The sequence below is a fragment of the Anser brachyrhynchus genome (genome assembly GCF_964034855.1).
Source record: "Anser brachyrhynchus genome assembly, chromosome: 20".
NCBI lineage: Eukaryota > Metazoa > Chordata > Aves > Anseriformes > Anatidae > Anser > Anser brachyrhynchus.
In genome coordinates, this window is record NC_137713.1 from 5,409,614 (window position 1) to 5,422,975 (window position 13,362).

Consider the following 13,362-nt stretch of genomic DNA (forward strand, 5'->3'; position numbering starts at 1 on the left):
GCAGTGAGGGGGGGGGCGGCGGGGCGCGGGCTGCGCGTGCGCGGGGGGCGGCGGCGGCGGCGGCGGCGGGGCCCGGGCGGGTGCGGAGCGCAGCGGGGCGGTGCGGGGCGGGGGCCGCTCCCCCCCCACCTCTCCGGTAACACGGTGATGGCAGCGGGCGTCGGGCCCCCCGCAGCCGCCCCCGGGCCCGGCTGGACGGCGAGGAGGAGGAGAACGGCGGCGGAGGGCAAAGCGCAGCGGCCCGTGGGTTAGGGCCTGAGCCGCTCGGCCAGGAGCGGGAGGGGGCGGGGGGGGCTCCTCGGTGCCCTCCCGGTGCAGCCCCCGTACCCTCCGGTAGCTCGTCCCGTCCCCCTCCTCCTCCTCCTCCTCCTCCTCCTCCTCCTCCTCCGCCGCCCAGCTCTCGCTCGCTCCCTCCCCGCCGCCCGCCGTGTGTGTGTGTGTGGGGTCGGGGGGGGGGCTCCCGGGGCCGCTCCCGGGGCTGGATGAATGTGGGAGAAGATGGAGACCAAGACGATCGTCTACGACCTGGACACCTCCGGGGGGCTGATGGAGGTGAGGCCCGGCCGCGGGAGGTGGGGGGGGGGCACAGACACCGGGTCCCGGTTCCAGCCGCCGGGGGGGTGGGCACACACGGGGACCCCCCCCCCCTTTTTTCTCCGGTCTCCCCCCCCCCCAAAAAAAAAAAAAAAAGCCCCGTGGCCATAGAAGGAAGTGTGGAGGGAAGGCGGCGGCTCGCCCAATCCCCGGGAGAGGCCCCTGCAGGGCGCGGGGCGGGCCCGGCCGCCGCCATCACCCCCCCCCCAACCCCAACCCCGGGGCAGGCCCGGAGGGGGGGGGGGGGGGGGGGGGGGGGAGGAGAAGGGCACCGGGGGTCGTGGGGTTGGGCTCCGGAGCAGCCCCTCAGAGCCCCGCCGGGTGTGTGTGTGCGTGCCGCAGCAAATCCAGGCCCTGCTGGCTCCCCCCAAGAGCGAGGATGGGGAGAAGAAGAGCAGGAGGCCCGAGAAGGAGCCCCGGCGGAGCGGCAGGGCCACCAACCACGACAGCTGCGATAGCTGCAAGGAAGGAGGGGACCTGCTCTGCTGCGACCACTGCCCCGCCGCCTTCCACCTCCAGTGCTGGTAAGGCTCCCGGCCTCGCTTCTGGCTTCCCCCGGCTCTCCCCCCCCCCCCCCCCCCCCCCCGTCTCCCTCCGGGTCCGGCTCGATTCCTTCCCTCCCCGTCCTCCTCCGGCACCTCCCGCTCCCCGTTAGATCCAGGAGGGCCGAGGGGGGCCGGGAGGCCAAAATTAAAAAAATAAATAAATAAATAAAGGAGGCGCGAACCCCCCTCCGCGAGGCCTGCCGCGGCGCGAAGGCGGCACCCCACCGTTTTGGGGGCACGCACCGCGACCCCCCCCCCCGGGTGCCTCCAGCCTCCTTTCTTTTTGTGCCGAGAGGCCCCGAGGAGAGGCGAGGCCGCGGCCTGGCCGCTTCGCTGCTCCTGCCTGCAGCAGGCCTGCCGCCTCCCCCCCCTGCCCCCGGGGCCTTCGGCTTCCCCTCCTCGCCCCTTGGTGAGGGGACGCCCCCCGGGGGGGGGTCTCCTGGGGGGTCTCCAACCCTGGGGGGAAGCCGCGGCCGCGTTGTCGTCCCCCCCCCCCGCGCAGGGCCTGACGTTCCCGGCGCTTCCGTGCTGCTGCAGCTGCTGGGAATAATGGAGGTTGCTGTCTCTGTGCCTCCCTGCCTCACTGTTTACAATATGGCGACCTTCCTTTAAATTATATTTTTATTCTCAGCGCCATTTTGGCTGCCTATATGACTCCCAAACCCTCGCGGCCCTCCCCGAGTATCTCGGTCGTGCAAATACCTTCCCCCGTGGAAATCCGGGCCTCCGGAGTTTAAAATTGGCCCGGCTTATTCCTTTCCCTCCTTTTTTTTTTTTTTTCCTTCCTCCTGACTCCGGAGACCTGCTTATCTCATCCCTGTGCGCTGTGAATTTTCGGGGTGGCCGGCTCCTCTCTTTGCCCAGAGTTGGTGCGGCTTTGTTGATAAAAAAAAAAAAAAAGGCAGAGCTTTTTTTTTTTCTTTTTTTTTTCTTTGCATGCAAATCTCGGGGCCGTGGCACGGAGGTGCGCGCGCGGAGGCGGTTTGCGAGGCTGCAGCGGGGAGGAGGGCTCTGGGTCCTCGCCTCCTCGGTGCTTCCCCCAGCTCGCAGCACGGCACAAAAGCCGCTGGGCGAAGGAAAAGCACCTGAACTTTTCCCAGCCCCGAAGTTTCCTCCTCTCCCGCGCGGGGAGAGCCCAGGTGCGGCGGGGGAAAGAGTATTCCCCTAAGGAAGAGTATTCTTCCTTAGGGGAGATTTTTTAACCGCATTCCTTTCTCTCTTTCATGCTTTGGAGCTTTGTTTGCTGCCCTGTTACAGCTGTCTCCTTTTTTTTTTCCTTTTTTTTTAATTTTTTTTTTTTCCTTTCGCTCGGCGGTTATGCCGTGTTCACGCGCTAATTGCAGGTCTCTGAGCGCTTATTAAACCGATGGCTGATACCGGGAAGGCTGAGCGTGCGGTCGCAGTCGTGCAGGGAGTGTCCCGTTAGCAGCGCGCGGCCGGGCCAACCCGACAATGCTGTAGCGTGCAGCCATGACATCATCCCTGCTGCCCCGGGGAAGTGCCGCTGGTGGTAGCGCACATCCTCCGCGCTTGCTAGAATGACACCAGTGTTTTCTCGTCCAGCCTTCTCGGCGGGCTCTAATTTAAGGTTTTTTTTCCTCTTCATTTTGGGTGTATTTGGTTAAAAGGCAGCATTTGCTTTCAGGTGCTCTCGAGCACGTCCTGAGCTTTCTCTTGCTGAGGCCGGAGCAGTGGCTAGGACGTCAGATTTTGAGACGGGAGACCTGTCAACTAATGCTGCAAAGTTTCTCGCTTGGCTCTGAATCCTAGTTAACCTCAGCCTTAAACGAGTCCGCTCCCTGCGGGGCCACATCTGGCTAAATTCCATGACTTAATCTGGCAGGTTTCTTGCAGCTGGTCAGTGGGAAATGGCCGCGTAAACCAGACAGCCGGGGAGCTTTGGCTGTGCCTGGGTTGAGTTGGTTTGCATTATAGTCACAAAAATCCTTTGGCTAGCTAGTCGCCCTTCAGGACAGGACCAGAAGGTACGGTTCTGATTGTTCGTTCCCGCGTTTCTCACCTTCCTTGGGACATCTCCTGGGTGAGCGTTCGGGTGACCAGCAGAAGCCCAAAGCCTGCTGCGTGCTTCTCCTGAGGGCCTCGGGCCCCATCCTGCCTTCCTGCTCCTCGGCCTCTCTCTGCCGCGCCGCTGAGGCCTCCGAGCAGACCAGGTTGTGTCAGAGGGATGCTGGGGTTTTATTTCCATGTTTTCTTCCCCTTACCTCCTACATCTTGCTTAAAGTAAACTTCCGTTCTGGATATAAACTTAGGCATAAAGGCTGCACTTGCAACTTCCTTTCTGCCTCCTTTCTTTTCTTTTTTTTTTTTTATTTAAAGAACAGCAGCTGTAATGCAATGCTTGCTTTAAGTAATTAGAACAGCAGTTTCAATATGCTGCTGTAGCATGGTAGCTGAATTGTGTCAACAGCTTAACTGTTCTTTAAATATTTATTGTAAGCTTTAGCACCAGGTTGCATTTATTATCAATATAGGAAACAAAAAGCTCTTAATAGGCCAAGGAATTGTGATCGGTCCCGTACAGGAGAGGCCATACCATGGTGGGAAACGAACGGCGAGGTGTGATCAGCCCGGGTTAACGCAGTGGGCTGGAGACAAGCCTGGCCCGTAAGCCAGAGTCATTTCTTTCTGTGTAGGAAAGGCTCCTCGGCGTCGTGTCGTACACACCTGCAGTGAGCGCGTCGGTTCTTTAGCGAAGAAGTTTCTGGGTCACAAGCTTGCCTCTCCTTGAAAAAGGAGCTGCACGGGTCGCCCGGTGCCGCCGTGCTGGGGTTCGGGGGGCACCAAGCGTGGTCCTGGCACGCTTTGCAGTTGTTCCACCGAGCGCTAGTTGGAAATGAGGATAAGCATAAATAAGAACAAGCGACTTGGTCCCCGAGCCCGTCATCTTCTGCGGAAACCAGAACGCGCTCGGCCAAAGCGCTGACAACTTGCCGCGTCTGGCGGCGTTGCGCGTCTCTGCGGGTAAATACCAAGTGCTGGCGACGCACCGGGGGAACGGCTGCGTTTCTGGGGGTGGAAGCGCCTCCCCGGTTCGTCTGCTGGGGTTTCGGCTCTTCTCACAGCGCCAGCTCCGAATCGCTCGCTGGGTGTAAGGACTCCTCCGGGGGCTGCTGCGAGGAGGTCGCAGGTAACCTGCCGTGGTTGGAGGCACGCAGGGAAGCGTACAATCCCTTGCAGATACTTAGTTTTGACACGCTTGGATTAATATCGCAGTCAGGTGGCTGTCTTCAGGTTTGAACTTCCAGAGGGGCTTTTTTCTCACCTTGGGACTTCTTGGAAGCAGAGCATACGGCTCCTAGCTCCCAAGCCCATGCTCTTTGTAACCTGGGCTCGGGCCGTGGTGCAGGAAGCATTTTGTCCTGATGTTCTGTGCTAACTCAGGCCCCTTGCAGTGGTGTGTGTGTGCCCTGCCTTCGCGCAATTGAAAAACAATTTTATTTCCCAGCACTTCTGCTATTCTTCCCATTGATATCCCCCTCCTGGTGTGTGGTTGCCAGAACTCCCTGTATTTTCTTAAGCTGTCGGTAAACAAGAGTTCGCATTGAAGCTGGTTCGCAAGGCGAGCGGTGTTGCAAATTCGTTACAGCGTCAGCGGAGGATTAGAGAGATCCCTGCGAGAGGAAAAGTTTCGTTAGCGAGCTGGGGGAGGGGAGCGCCGACGGGAGGGAGAGCTAACACAGCCCGGTTTTGTGTTTCTTTTCAAGTCTCGCTGCGAGTTCCTGCTTGGAGGAGCCCTCTTCAAAATCGCTCACCTCGCCGGGCGCTGCCATTCGAGTCCTTCTTAAAACCTGGCTTGGGAGCTTTGCTGCTAGCGTGGCAGAGCGACCCGAGCTGCCTAAATCCCGCTGGCTGCCCCTTAACCGTAAGCAGACGGTGCTGCTGATGCCGGGACGCTGCCCGGCAAAACGGCTTCCCCTGCGGGCTGCATCCCCCCGCGGCCGTGCCGGGAGAAGCACGCCAAATCCCGAGCGGGGCCCGCGAGTTCCATCAGACTTTTTGCAGCGCCTGCCTCTCGCCGTGTTTATATTTGGAGCGTTTGGCTCCGTTTCCTCTCCGATTTGGCAGCCTTCTCCCAAGCGCTGTTGTCGAAGAACTGGAGTAACGGAGCTGCAAAGAGAAGTGGAGGGGAGCTGAGCTTTGCGTATGTTCTCTGAGTCACGTCGGTTAAACGCTTTGCTCATGGAATGGAAAAAAAAAAAAAAAAGTTGGGTTTAACTGGTAGGACATCGGTAACTCTTTCCGTGCCTCATTCAGGTCTAAAATGGCCCGCCTTATCTCGGCATTCGGTCTAGCTTCGGTTTTGCATAAATCCCCATTCTTAGGAGGGGGTGAGGGGAGGGGAGCATCAGCCCGGCTATTGTCTTTGCTGATCCTGCCCTGAAGGTGCCTCCTCGGCTGCCTCCGGCTTTCAGGTGAAACTTTGAAAGGACCCAAAGCGTCTGCCCCTGCCAGGAGCGGCGGGGTGTCCGGGAAGCTTATCTCAGTAACCGACCTGAGGAGGGGAACGCGCTTCTGTACGCTGAATTAATTAAACGTCGGTGCGATTCGTATGCGTCGGTGCTTCTGACAGTTTCAAAAAGCTTGTAGTTTAACTCGGCAAAGGTTTTTTATTTTGAGGTTTTCTGGTTTGGTTTGGTTTTTACATTAAATGCCTGGCAAAAGCCTGCTCTAGCGTCTGTACGAGTGCGTTTTGAAGGCCAGGCAGTTCTGCTCAAAACATTGATTGAACTCTTATCAGTCCGAACTGATGAAGTTTGTTAGAACAGCACACCTTTCGGAAAGAGAAGGGCAAAAAGAGGCAGGCAGCTTTTCTTCCCGTGCATCTCCGGTTCTGGCATTCCGGTGCTGTTGGGGCCAGCGTGGTCTAGCTCCCAAACCAGAAGGAAGCAGTTGCACTGGCCTGGTTTCCCAGCGCGGGGTCACTGCGCATGTGTCTGCAGATGTGGTAACATGATCGGTCCTGGCAGTTCTCTGAAGCACTCGTACCAATGAAATCTTTTCTCTCCCCTTATTTTCGTCCTCAATCTCTCGGTGCAAAACCAGATAAGGTCAACCTGAATCTGTGACCTTAAGCCGAGGGCACCAGAAAACCACCGATAAGGAGAGCTTCACGAACTGATCTAATTTGGGGACTGGCAAATCCCAGCTCTCGGCAGCGTGTGCGTGCTCGCGTTCAACTGAGCGTGAGCAGATTCTGCAGCGTGGGCAAGAGCCGGCCCGAGCCTGGTGTGTGGGGAGCAAGCCGCGAATCGCCACCGTCGGCGTGAAGCGGCGAGACTCGCAAGCCCTTGGGATCCTGTCGAAATCAACAAGGGGGATGTTTAACGGCTTAACTTAGGCTTTGTCTTCAGGCGTCTCGTGCGTAGACCAGCTCTGTGTCAAACATCCACAGTGATCCCGTAAAAGGGCACGGCGCGAGGCTGTTAATAAGGAAGGTTCTCGGCCGTTTCGTCCCTTTGCTTGGGAAGGTGCCAGCTTTACCTGGACTGAGACTCGTGGAGCTGAGAATGCGTTTCGTGCTGTCGTGGAGCTGGTTTCTGAGCCTGGCGGAGTTCTCTCGGACGAAGTGGCGCGCGTGGCTTCGTTAGCTGCTCCGGAGCTGGTCTTTCCTGGTACGTGGGACCTGCAGGCGTGACTCACGGGAGCATTTCAAAACGTGGAAAGGTCTTCCCGGAGGAATTCCATCTCCTCCAGGCATTTGCAAAGGAAATTCTTAATTGGATTAGATTCAGAATACTAATCTGCTAATGACTGTTTGTTATGGAGATCTTAGCGCTATCTTGTAAATATATTCACCTTAATTTAGCTTGCCTTGTGCCTGTTTATGGCTTGCAAGCTCAGTGCTGTTAAGGTAATGCAGCTGCCTGCAGATCTTAAGGCTGGGAATGGGAGACGGACCACCGTGTGAGTGCACCAAGTGGCGTAACGCTCTGATAATTCTCCCCTCTCTCCATTTCCCGAAGTTGCTTTAGGTGGGGATAGTAAATGGGGAGCATGTCTAACCTCCTGCTGTACTTCTGGTAGGGCTGGTGTGTGGGGAGTGCTCCCATGCTCTTGTCAGCTACGGATTTTTAACCACAAGCTTTATATTTGTAGGAAGAGTAAGGGCCAAATAATGCATCTTGCCCCCTGAAAGTGACCTTTATGGCTTGGTTTGTACCTGCTGTTGCGGTGGTGTGAAGAACACCCGTGTGGAGTGCACGTGGATGTTAAACTGGTTTTGTTTCTGGTCTGACTCGGTGGTTTGTGAGGTTCCTGAGCTTGCCCTGTGCTCTGGAGCCCCTGTGAGTAGCAAGTGGCAGGAATCTGCTGTAAAGAAAGCAAGCAGCTCCGTGCAGAGCAGGAAAGAGGTGTGTATCTTCCTGAAAGCAAGCCTTGCAAAGCCTGAACGTTTAGGGAATGCTGCCTGTTGCAATATAAATCACATGTGAGAATGGCTTGGCTACCTGTTTTTTTAACCAGTCAGGAAGTAAGCTCGGAGTTCTGAAAATGCTAATGTATCTCAGAACATAATATGGCTTTGTTCTAGGAGTGCGAAGTGCTGGATTCGAAAGAAGTGAGTGTAAGCAAAAAGCATCTTGCCACGTCGAGTTACTGGCTAAACTTGGGATTTTACGACGCAGTCAGATTGTCGGAGCCGGCTTTTTCTTACGCTGCCTGCAGCTCCACAGCACGCTAGATGTCTGCCCAGCTTCTCAGAGGAATGCTACGGGGTCTGGCGTCTGTAAGCTGCGCAACAATAGTGCTGCACCTTCTCTTTAATGAAGCATCGGTAGTAATGCGATTACATTTTCGTTTAGGGTATGGAGCAAACACTTCCCGTAGTCAGAAATGAGGAAGGAAAAACCCTGTAAATTGTTCTTCCAGTTGGTGCATCAGATCTCAAGTACAAAAAGCGTCTGAGCCAGCTGGGGGAAATCTAGCGCCTGAACCCAACTCTAACCCGTTTCTGCTGACGTCTGCTCTGCACGAGTCACTTGAAGTAAACTAGATGGAGCTGGAGATTACTGACTTTGAACCCCGCAGAAAGCAGTGGCCTGAGGATGCAATTTGGCAGGCTGAAAACCCCATGCTGAATTTCTGGCAAGCGGCAGTGATTGGTGTGAAACACCTGCCTGTACAGCCTCTGACTTGGGGCAGGGCGTCATGTGAAGCTCCCGGTGATCTCAGTCTAGAATAGCAACAGGAGCAGGATATGAAGGTGATCGGGAAAAGGCAGAAAAGGATTTATGCCCCGGCGTAAGGTTGCTTTTTGGTTTGTGTTCTTTTTGTTGGGGCTGGGGGACTACTTTTATTGCTCTTCATTTCCCTCTCCTCCCCAGTGTTCTCGGGAAAACCTAGCCCCCGTGTAGGTGTCAGAATTATGCTGCACTTGACCGTGTGAAAGCTAATTCGTATTCTCGCTTTTATGGGTCTGCGTTTCAGCCTCTTCTGATGTTCTGCTTTCCCTTCTTTTGGTCTCCCTTTGCCACCTTATTGCTTCCGTCCTTTTAGCCCCGTCTCCTTTGAACACATTCAGTATCGCAAGGGCTGAATGCGTTCACCTTTCAGAAACCTCTCCAACCTGTTTTGATTTTTTTTTTCCCCCCAGAGCTGTCTCTTCATTTATTGTTCTTTAGAGACACAATCGGGTGAACTGATTCTCCCTAGAGCTGTGCTGTTCCTCAGCCCTCTTTCTTCTCCCCGTTGCTGCCCTATGTGTCATCTTGCTTTGAGAAGATGACTTCTAATCTGTTAAGAAGATGGTGCTGTAAAGATCTGAACACTTAATAATGAATCTGGCCATTGAATCCGGGCTATTGTTACTATTGTCTGCGGTACAGGCGTAAGGAGTGATGCCCAGGAAAGAAATGGGATGTGCAAAATGTCTGAATTTCAGGGTATGACCCAAATTTTCCAAAGTCAACAAGTCTTCCTCTCGACTTCTCTGATTCCTGGTTAAAAATACAAAGCCAGACAGTTCGCTAGCAAGTATGTCCCAAATATCAGAGTTCAAAACCAGCCAAACTAATTTAAAAACAAAAAAAGTACTTAGAGGGTGCATGTGATAGGTATGAATGAAAAAATATGTATACTACTTGTACAGATACGTGCTTATTTTTATATATGGAAATCCAACACCTTAAATTAAAGGAAGAAGTTGTTTTTTTTTTTCCAGCTGTTAATGAGGATAATAACTAATGGGTTGTCTGGGGAATGGTCTCTAGGCCAGGTTCTTTCTATGAATAGAAGTAACCCATGGCATCAGGCGGTCACATTTCTACATGCAGCCTAACCGCTCTGTTGGATGCTCCCGATTGTCAGGCCCAAGACGTTGTGTTGGAGAGAACTTTACCGATTTTTCCGTGAGCCTAAGGGGTGCCCACGTGCACATGGAGGGGCTGGAGCACTGGTGATGAAGAGGAGGGGAGGCAAAGTAAGGCAGGTAACACAGGCTTCCACGAGGTGGTACTTGGTGCTCTCTTGCCAGCACCAGGCTGGCAGGAGTGGTGTAAGGAAGGCTGCTAGAAGCACGCAGTGAATGACTGTTTGGGACATAGCATCCCTGGCAGTATTTATGTCCTAAGCTCTAAGGGTTCAGGTCTTGCTCTGTTTTTGTCCTGGCACATGGACAGATTGTTAGGGTACCTTCATCTTTCCTTGCATGTATGGTTGCCCTACGTGTGGCCCTGTAACAGTGTAATTGGTGTCACGTGAAATGGTCACTTCTGTTCCCTTCCTTGCCTAGTGGCAGCCCAAATAATCATTTACTGACTTGCCCAGTGATGCCCGGGTCTCCTTGCTGATGTACACACCTCTCCTTGCTTTTTATATACATGCTCAGTACTTTCACCTCAATGTAAACAAACGTAGGCTGGCTGCTATTAAGCTTTTTTTCCACTCGTTCCCTCAGGGGAAGGGAATCTGTACCACAGATACAGAAGTGTAGCAGCTGATGCTCTGCAGTTAATGTGAATTGCACTGCCGGCCTTAAGTAGGTATAATGTATACAATATGCGAGCCTATTCAAGATCAGAAAGTTCCTAAAACTCTGTTGGTTTTAACATGATTGGGTCATGCTTAGGGGTCTGTGAAGAACGGAAATTGTGCTGAGCTTGTCTGAAGTCTGCTGGTCTCTGCTTTGGTGCTTGAGAAATCAGTTGTGTTCATCAGGAGGATTTTCTTGCACTCCTGAGCGTCAGGACTTCATTCATCTTACCAAGCAGATGGAGTTTGAAGAACTTCTTGTAGACCTCCGCTGATTAGATGCTGCTGGAATAGAGAGGAGAGCTGACAGTATTCCCAATAATTATCTTAAGGTAATGAAGCCTCACTTCGTTCTTCACAGAAAATAGTAAACTCCTCTGTGCTCCAAGACTTGCAGTAGGAAGGTAAGGGAGCTGCAGCAGGGAAGAACGTAAACCAAGCTGCAGCTGCTGCCTCGTTTTGTGGGGTTTTATGGGTTCGGCAGGGGCTGCAAGCGCTGTGTCCCAGGTGTCCTCCTGCAGGGTTTGGGAGCAGCTGTGAGCAGAAGCGTGTAACTTGGGCTCAGTAAAACTGCTTCAGAGGGCTGAATGTGTCAGTGATGCAACCTTCGCCGTTTCTCAATGGGGCGCTTGTAATGCGCAGACAGCGTGGTTGGTTTCCTGGTTTGTTTTAGCTCGGGCTGCCATTGAGGCCCAGCCGTAGGAAGCCAGGGAGCCTTGTTCTTTATGAAGCCGGTAGAACAGCTGTACCTCTATCCATCATTAGGATAAATAGGAGCCCGATAGAAGAGCCGAACGCTTCTTCCTCTGCCTTACTGGCAGCCGTAAGCGGCATCCTTCATCACGGGCCTGTCATTGAGCCTTGCTAAGGTAATTGGAAGTTTTCTGAGGACAGAAAACCTAGAAATCTTACCTAGATTTTTTCACAGGGTTACCATTTCCCACTGCACAACAAAAATACTAAGCCCAATTGCTGAAAACAACTGAAATCAAAGGCAAGTTGTTGCAGAAAGCTCCTCCGGACGCCAGGTTGTTTTCCTGCCACCATTACCCAAGCCTGAAAGCAGACGCCTGCAGCCTGGTGGGTCCGGGGCGCGTTCTCCGCGGCGTCAACGTGCCTCTGACGCAAGATGGCCACCAGGCACGCCGTGTGTAAATAACCGCGGGTCTGCCTGTAATGCTCCCTCTGAGAGCTGTGGCCCGGCTAGCATTGAGAAAGGTGCCGTTCTTTGAGCGTGTTTACTTATTTATTGAGGTCAGCAAAGTGAAGAGTAATTATGGGATTTAGACGAACATCAGGCATCTGATGTATGAGAGCTCCAGAGTGTGAAATTGAAAAGCTGAGTGGCTTCGTGCTATTGTTTGCTTGATTAAAAACTCCTAACACACAGATGACTCTTGAAGATTTTTGATTTCATCGTAGCTATTTAAATTTTATTTAAGTGGGGCTCTGCATAATACCGAGATCATGGGAGCTAGTCCAAAAGTTTGCAAAAGCAAGTCTTGAAAACATAAATCTGGTGTGAATTTCAAGAGATGCTACTTGGCTTTTTTCAAAAAAAAAAAAAAAAAAAAAGCTATTAGACTAGTATTATGTAAAGTGATTTGGTATCAGTGTAGTGGCTTTTGAATAGGCAGTGATGAACATCTCCTGTAATTTTCAGAGGCTACGTATGAGTTGTTCTTCCAGGTGTCTGTGTGGATGTTAACTTTGAAAGTCAGACTCTGTTTTTTGGACCTGTCTTTGTCTTGAATTCAGAAATGTGTTCGTCCTCTGAGCAGATTTGATTCAGGTCAGACCAAACCCTGCAGGTAAAATAGCCCCGGTCGTTGCTCCTGCCTGTGATGACAAAAGGGGGGGACCTTTCTGAAGCGAAGGTTTGCCAAAATTTTGCAGAGCAGCACAACAGTGGTGTGTGGCTCAAAGGAGATGTGCTGGAAGTGAGGATAAAGTTGGTGCTGTGCAGTTACAGGTCATGTTGGCAGCAAACACTGACGGCTGGAGATCTGCATGCTAATGAATGCATGAAAGATAGGGAGAAAGCGGCCGTGGTGTTCCTGCCAAAGTGCTAATTCTTACCTTGGTTATGAAGATCAAGCGTCTTGGTCGGATTTAAAAATGAGTTTCTCTTATGCTTACAGTAAAAGGTTGAAGAATGCGGTCATAACTAGTCAATTAAAGTAGCATTCTTTAGCACTTCCTTGGCTTTATGTTAAGACCCAGGAAATGCTCTTTCCGTGCGGAGAGGCCAGCAGTCCAGGAACAGCATTCATCAGTCTTTGTTAGTGCAGCGAGCTGCCTTGATGAACAGTTCATTAACCAGGAGAAGCAGAATCAGTCTTTTAATACACTTGCTGGAGCAGTTAGGCCTTGACAGCGAGCAAAAAAAAAAAAAAAAAAAAAAAACCTCAGGAGGCTAGTCTGAGAGCCAAAACCTCGCTGCTGCTCTGAGGCTCGTCTTTTCCCCTCCTTCCCAGGCCTTTTGGGAAGAAGCATTCCTGTAAATCCTTCTGGGTGAGCCGTCCCGTAAGGGTTCTGTGTACACAGGGTCCCGCGGCTGTCGAGCAGATAGTTCAAACGTTAAACAAAACAGGACGATAATGCACGCGTTTAACAAGAAACCTGTTCTGACTCTTCTAGGCACCTCTCAGGATTCCTTGCGGTATTAATTGTTTCATTGTAAGACGCGTCAGATGGAGGTAGCAGGTAAAACAGATGCCCGGAGGCACCTGGCAGCGCGTGGACGCCTGGCAGGCCGCGCGTGCGTTGGAATGGGGCAGACGTGTTTCCAGGAGTTGGGGCACGCTCGGCGGCAGCTTCAGAGGGCTCAGATCCACCGCGAACGAGTCAAAAGGCTGTGGGTTTTTTCCTCCCCGGGGTGCTGGGAGGGGAGGCGGAGGTGGGCCGGGCGATGCGTACCGACTGTGGCTGCAGGCTTACGAGCCCTGCTGCCAGCAGGGGTAAAACCGAGTTGTTTCAGGGCCAAACTTTGGGGCCGAGCCTGGATTCCCATTGCAGCAAGCACATGGGGATCATTCGTTCCTCTCCGCGCCTTCCACCCCCCTTTCCACACTTCTGTTAGCAGGAGATTAGCGTGGGCCGGGGGGGGGAGTCGCTGCTTCAGCCAAACACCTGAGGCTTCGTGTAAAGCAGGCGGTGGTTGAGGCTTTGGTGCTGTTGTCTAGAGCCTGATCTCTTGTTCATCCAAGCCCTCCAGGAAATGAGAAACAGAAGC

The 13,362-nt window shown here is 53.2% G+C and overlaps 1 protein-coding gene across 2 annotated transcripts in view; it reads left to right on the forward strand.

Moving 5' to 3' along the window:
• Positions 1 to 33: 33 nt before the first annotated feature.
• The window catches only part of PHF12 (PHD finger protein 12), a 31,376-nt gene continuing 18,047 nt past the window's right edge, over positions 34 to 13,362 (forward strand). For both annotated transcript variants that reach the window (XM_080562809.1, XM_080562810.1), the window contains exons 1-2: positions 34 to 552; positions 937 to 1,118. In XM_080562809.1, the coding sequence (XP_080418935.1) occupies positions 487 to 552; positions 937 to 1,118 (248 nt within the window). In that variant the 5' untranslated portion in view covers positions 34 to 486. The remainder of the gene's footprint in view (positions 553 to 936; positions 1,119 to 13,362) is intronic.